At 43.7% G+C, this 6,523-nt stretch overlaps 1 protein-coding gene across 2 annotated transcripts; it reads right to left on the bottom strand.

Annotated features, from left to right (window-relative positions):
• Positions 1-1,208: 1,208 nt before the first annotated feature.
• LOC102699895 (2Fe-2S ferredoxin-like) lies at positions 1,209-5,591 on the bottom strand. Of its 2 annotated transcripts, none has more exons than XM_006660594.3 (7): positions 5,468-5,591; positions 4,082-4,146; positions 3,656-3,723; positions 2,166-2,272; positions 1,821-1,870; positions 1,665-1,747; positions 1,209-1,589 (listed from the first exon to the last, which is right to left on the bottom strand). In XM_006660594.3, the coding sequence occupies exons 1-7, from the start codon at positions 5,523-5,525 to the stop codon at positions 1,475-1,477; spliced, it is 546 nt and encodes a 181-aa protein (XP_006660657.1). In that variant the 5' UTR covers positions 5,526-5,591; the 3' UTR covers positions 1,209-1,474. The 2 variants fall into 2 exon arrangements, with proteins under 2 accessions (XP_006660657.1, XP_015696788.1); XM_015841302.2 differs by having other exon boundaries at positions 1,225-1,589; positions 4,082-4,149.
• Between the last annotated feature and the right edge of the window lie 932 nt (positions 5,592-6,523).

Raw genomic sequence — 6,523 nt, 5'->3', positions numbered from 1 at the left:
CTACTCACAGGGCAATCCGTCCCCTTCATGAAACCATTTTTTTGCATTAAAGCATGTCATATCTTTTAGAAGCAATAAAATTTTCCAAGGTCCCTATGGGCAAATGGTATTAGGGCAGAAAAAAGAGGTAAAAGATGAAATAATCCCATTGATTTTGCAAAATGGAGAACCCAATGAAAATAAGTACCAATGTTGCAGGCTTACTGGAGAAGTACTAGGTAGCTGTTTCAGTTATAAATTAACTTTTTTCACTTCCTTGCATCACTTATGTTATTAAGTTTTTGAAATCACTTATCTCCAGGTCAGAATGTTCACTTGTAAAACAATCACAGACTAATGCTGATGCAAACAATTTAATGGATCTAATTTATATATACCACTTCACTAATCAATAACCATTGGACCTATTTTTTAAGCTTTGTTTTAGAGCTCTACCGAGTCCAAGAATTGAAGGCTTTCATATGGAAGTCCTGTTCCAAATGGGACCTTAAATTGGATCTTCAGACTTCAATGACAAAAAGTTAGGAAATCAATTTAAGAACAAATAAATCATATCTCCATTCTAGGATTTCCTAAAAAATGGATGACAACCTACTCTTTTGGAAAATGGTTAGCTAATATGCACACTTACCCCCAACTGCCTTGTGTGGCTTTCGTCATCTCATAACATCAACAAAACTTATGTTCAGCAAAAGGTGGTCTTTTCAAACAGGATGGTTCGTAGGAACATGCTGACAAATATGTAAGACTTTCGCCAGGTCAGGCTCACCAACAAACTATCCGTATTAGGTAGATATAACAGCTGAATCCACCATACATTCAAGTATTAGCATAGATAAGCAATGTCACCAATATAGCAGTATAATGTGCTTGGGAAGCTAGCCTGCATAAGTCCCACGAGTATCACAGGGAAAGAAGGGACGAGCAGATAGAACATTAGGGTAGAGCAAGATGCCGACTAATATGACCCTCCATCAATGTAGATCCAGTCTGGCATTTGACAACTCAAATGACACACTGATGGCATGTAATAGGAAAAACACCTTAGCTTGGGACAAGGGGGAAAGGTGAAAAGATTCAATAGTCCAAAGTAGGAAATTGGAAGGTTCCGAAGCTCAGATCGAAAAGTGAAACGATAGCAGGGTTCAGGGTTAAAATTTGGGCTATTTCCAAGCATGAATGATAGAAAGGAAAGAATATAAAATGATGGAATAAAGTTGCCATATTTTTCATCGTAAATTGTTACTCATATTTCAATCAATGATGCATATTCCAATTAATTTTACATGTGCTGTTTTAAAAGCATTTCGGCCCATTTGCCATGAAAAGAAAAATTAGAGAGGAACTCATCATAGAAGTTAACTTTTTTCCTGTAGAATAGAATTTAAATATTGAGGGTACGTCAATAACTATATCTCGTATTCTGCAAAACTGGAGAGGCATCCAACATGCACCTTTCATGATCGTGTTGAAATCAGTGTGATTTCGCAACATACCCATCAACAGCAAAATTTCTGGTAGCTGATGGCAGTGCCAATCGTATTCCATCGAGCTCAGGGCTTGCAATTACTTGGCAACCAAGACGGGATCTGGAAAAAAACAAGATTAAATTAGTTCAACCAATGTAAGAAGTACAGTAGGATTGACAAAGGAAATATTCATACGTCTCTGTAAGCCCAAATGCAAGGTCCAGCATATCGTTTTCCTCGTCCACAGGATCTTCCAATTTGTTATAGTAGTCAACATCCTGAAGAGAACCTTCTTATCAAACTAAACTTTTACTGTCCCATCCCATTGAAGGTTTAAGATTAATGACATACCGTTACAATCACATGGCATGTTGAACATGCAAGAGACCCCTCACATGCTCCTATTAATCATGACAAAAAAAGGGTTCAGATAATATATTAAGAATTCAATTATTTTAGTGGTGGCCAGAATTTGAGTCAGGAAATTGATCTTTGTACTTCCATAAGACAATCAAAATAACAAGAATAGTTAAGGTGGCATGCGAACACCACCAAAGCCCTTTAATTGATATTACTCCTAATAACAGAATGATAGATATTAACTGCAAGACAGAACATGAAACGAGCCAACAGCAAAGTGTTCAGATGAATGGATTTAAACAAAAATGAGCAAACATTAAGACTCTTGCAAAGGACCTTCAAGTTCTACGTCATTCTCATGCGCTGCCTCTAGCATTGACATTCCTATAGGAACTTTAACAAGCTTTTCCTCGCCATCCTTATCAATAAAAGTCACGGATATCCTGCAAATAAATTATAATAATTGATGAAGAGTTTTATAGCCATGAGCAGACATGAGCTACCAGATGGTAATGACATCTATTCACTGTGAACCATGTAATGTGTGATGTGCTTAAATTCAGAAAGATGACATGGAGAGAAAAGCTTAAATAGGCAGCAATGTGAAATTAGTAGACCTCAAATCAATGTTTGTCAAAATAGAGATGAACAAGTAAAACTGCCACAAATAATTGTCAAAATTCTGCAAATCACAAACTTTTTAGCTAAACTAAGTTTATGACCCAAAATTCAGGATAAATCCCATACATGATATGCAACATGCACTCATAGTGGTCCTACTGGTGTTAAAAAGGTCAATGACAATCTATAGTCAGACAGCATACTTGCACAGTTGCATGGAGTAACTGCATTATTCAGGGAGGATCAATCAACTCGGATTCAGTATATTATGAGTGGGCACAATCTGCAGCTTGAGGAAGGTCGGTTTGAAAGAGGAGAAAAGAAAAAAACTTGTAGGAAGATAAGCATCAGAGGATGATGGGTACCAAGGCTAAGGACATATTGAGGTTGGCAGCATTTGTGAACATCAAAATCACATAGAGAAGCTCGACAACCATGTCAAGTTCAATGGAAGTGGTAGAATCACTCAAGCAACTCAAGCACGCTGATGGCTTCCAGGTGGGCCAATGCTGCATCTTGTAGGTACTTGAGAAATGATTTTGCATCAGGAAACCTATAGGCTCTCTATTACTCTTTTCATTCTGCTAATCCCACCTATTTATATAACTAATTACACCCCCGATATAATGCAATTTAACATCTCACTCCTCTGATTTGTTTGCTTCTCTAGTCAGTTGTCTCCAATGTGGACAAAGAGTCAATACTAGAGTCATGTACAGAAGGGTAGAATTATACAAGCTCTACCACTAGAGGGACCTGATTAGAAAAGACCGAGGTTGGTTAACTAAATTAGTAAACTAATGTTAACTAAATTAGTAAACTAAGTTCGAAATCAAGGTAAGTTAACCAAAATAGTTGAATGCCAATGGAATATTTTTATGGATATCCTATTCTTGAGTGATATTTGCTAAAGTATCCATCTTGGAGAAGTTTTATCTAGATTTTAGCAACTCGCAAGCCAAAAGCATTCCCAAAGGCCCTAAAGCATCATCAATATTCATGTCATTCATGTTAATTACAGGGTTTACAAGCATCACCAAAGTAAATGCTTTATGCCGAGAAATCTACAAATAGAATATCAAACTTTTATGTGATAGACCTACAAGCTTGCATAAACTCACTTAGCTTAAAAATGGATAGGGAGTTAGATAGCACACTGGTCAAGCCTGCAGAGTTTAAAAACTGCAGAGTTTAAAAAGACTTACTTAGCTTCTGAGTCACTGCTCCTGTCATTGGATGTAGCATTTGTGTTCGAACAGAAGAAAGTCTTCCCCTAAAAAGCATGTCCTTTGTTATTACCTTTCAGAAAATATTCAAATTTCAGAAAACGACGTGTTTTATGGCTTTAGTTGTAGGAAATTCTAGTTTTCTTGGCAGCAAGAGATCCAGTTAGGAAAGCTTAAATGGCATAACAAAGAGACAATTTTGCAGTAACCAGGATTCATTTGCTCACCTTACTAGTTGTGAGTATAGTAATACAACCTAACAAACATTAATACAGTAAGTTAGGGACATGTCCCTTGCATACAATCTAATGGATCAATTTTCGGAGTAATGTGGTAGTGAATTCTCACCTACACAAACCCTAACAGATATGTATTGTGGAGATCAAGAGCAGTGATAGAACTAACCACATGGTTCACACGAGAGGTAACAACCTCTGCTTCATTCCTCCTTGAAGTGAGTGAATTTTGACCTGCTAAGTAACAGTGCACAATAATTCAACCAGAGAAAACAGAGAGCATGCAATCTAAACAGACTTTCAAAAACATGCTAATTGCCCTCTCCATCAAGCACCGAAGCAATCTATAGAAGAATTTTCCCATGCCCAGTTCCGATATTATTAAGGGGCTATCTATACATCATGTGACAGAAAATCCCACCTCCTATTATTCAAATTTTGGACCATTGGATCTGCTTTAAGATTCATGCAAACCCTAACCCTATTTCTTTCTCCATCCCCTTTTCCTCTGCTCGCCTCCACCCCACCGCGCCGCCACCATCGCCCCACCGCACCGCCGCCCTCCTCGCCGGCTGGCCGGAAGGAGTCAACGGCGCCGGCAAGCCCCCTCCTCCCGACGAGCCCCCTTCCCCTCCCCGCTCCCCCTTCCCCTCTCTCTTTCTGCTCAAGGTGGTGACGATGCCGCCCCTCCTCGCCCCGCCGTCTTCCCCGTCTCCGGCGGCTCCCGCCGCCGGATCCATCACCACCAACTGCCGCCTCCTAATCTCCGCTTGCTTTGGCCCCGCCACCGACAACGGCCTACTGCCCTCCTCCATCCCTGCGGCTTCAGCAGCGCCGTTGCCGCCCGCCGGAGTCCACCGCCCACCGCCGGTCCTCCGCCGCCCACGGCCATCCCTCTAAGCCCAGAGGAAACCCCCCTCTTCCCCCTCCAACAATCCCTCCCCCCCCCCCCCCCCCCCCCCCACCCTAACCCCAAACCCTAACCCGTATGCTCACAACCGGAGTTGGAGGTGTCGCCGGCGTCGGAGAAGAAGGGGAGCTCGCTAGAGTTGGAGGAGAAAAGCTCATGCACGAATCTTGGAATGGATCCAATGGTTCAAAATCTGTAAGATTTTTTATCCTCAGATTTTTCATTCGAATGTCATATAGCTATTCCGTATTATTAATTGCATGGGAAACACATGGGGCGAACTAGTGTCTTCCCAAAGCTAGATGGGCATCGAGAGCTGCCTGCGAGGCAGGTGCCAGAATAGAGATCAATCGTGTCTACATCTAGCACAACCCATGGCATCCCTTGTATCCTAATGATACATACCGAGCTCAAATCTAGCGCCATAGCATTGCCAGTAGAGCACAGATTTTTGCACAAGGCTTTACAAATTGCCATCACAGAGAGAGGCAGCGAGAAAGTGGTGCCCAGCCACTCCCGCCCTCCCGGATTCCATGCACGCATCGGAAACCAACGCCATTCTAAGCCCGCGGCGACGCCAGCCACACCACCACCACCACCACCAACAACAACAACAACGAGCCGCAGCGAGAGAGGAGGGATCACCTGGCGCAGTGGCGCGGCGCAGAGCCTGGATTCCCAGGAGGAAGGCTCTCGCCAGCATCTCGACCAACCCGCGGCGGCGGCGGATGCGGTGCTCTGTGGGGGAATCGGCGCAGCGCGGCGAGGTGGAGGCGGAGAACGGGTGCGGCTCGACCGCCTCGAGCAGAGAAGGGAGTCGTGCAGTTGGGCCGGAACTTTTCTTATGCGGGCCGGTCAAACTGGGAATTTCATTGGGCCGAATCGTTTGTTAAGACGGGGCCGATCAAACTGGTTGACGGAAACTTTATTGGTCTGGACGTTTGGGGATGTGTTGCGGGGAGCTTTGTAATTGGGCCGAGCTCGAGGTTGCCTTTATTGGGCTAATCCCTCTCTCTAACAAACGCATCAGTTTTTGTAGTAGTTTAACAATCATAATAACCCCTAAAAACAGTCAAAAAACCGCTAAAAAGCTAATATATTTACACCCATTTGCACCCCTGTCCAAGACATTTGTGGCCAAATTGCCAAAATTAACCGGCATAGAAATTCATACAGGCTTCAACTACTCAAGCGCTGCGGTAACATTGATGAATTAAAGGGGGTCAAAGCAAAATGCAGGGCATTACACAAAGCAAAACACACAAAAGGAATGGAGACGCGGGGAATCGAACCCCGTGCCTCTCGCATGCGAAGCGAGCGCTACGTCCCCTTTTGGTAAGAACATCTCTGTTCCGACTTGATGTTCCAAATGTGCAGGGGAGATGTGAGCTCAGATGGCTCTAGCAAATGCGCGAGTCCTACAGAAGCCGTCTGGAATTACCGTCGACGACGACGACAACATCCCAATAAAACTGAGGATACGGATACGCCTCGTCACGCTCTAATCAAGAGCACATTTGTTTTACAGCCCCTCTCACATGGACGCAGGCTGCGTTGGCGAGAGCTAGCCCCAGCCCCCAGGGGGACCAGAGGGCGCGCCTGCCTATCCTGCCGGGGGACACACGACGATCGACGACGTGACCGGTTCTGGACAAAAAGAGCTGGGCTGCTTGCTGCCTGCTGGTGGGCAGGTGGCCGGCC

This window comes from Oryza brachyantha, chromosome 9 (assembly GCF_000231095.2).
Source record: "Oryza brachyantha chromosome 9, ObraRS2, whole genome shotgun sequence".
NCBI classification, from domain to species: domain Eukaryota; kingdom Viridiplantae; phylum Streptophyta; class Magnoliopsida; order Poales; family Poaceae; genus Oryza; species Oryza brachyantha.
The sequence above is the reverse complement of the archived record's forward strand: the minus strand, read 5'-3'. Positions and strand labels throughout refer to the sequence as shown.

What these genes read in the sequence shown, in the direction of transcription:
- LOC102699895 (XM_015841302.2), bottom strand. Translation starts at nt 5,525, where the DNA reads ATGCTGGCGAGAGCCTTCCTCCTGGGAATCCAGGCTCTGCGCCGCGCC. An exon ending in GCGCCGCGCCACTGCGCCAG is followed by an intron (nt 4,150 to 5,467) that starts GTGATCCCTCCT and finishes ACTGTTACTTAG; the next exon opens with CAGGTCAAAATTCACTCACT. An exon ending in CATGCCATGTGATTGTAACG is followed by an intron (nt 1,748 to 1,820) that starts GTATGTCATTAA and finishes GGTTCTCTTCAG; the next exon opens with GATGTTGACTACTATAACAA.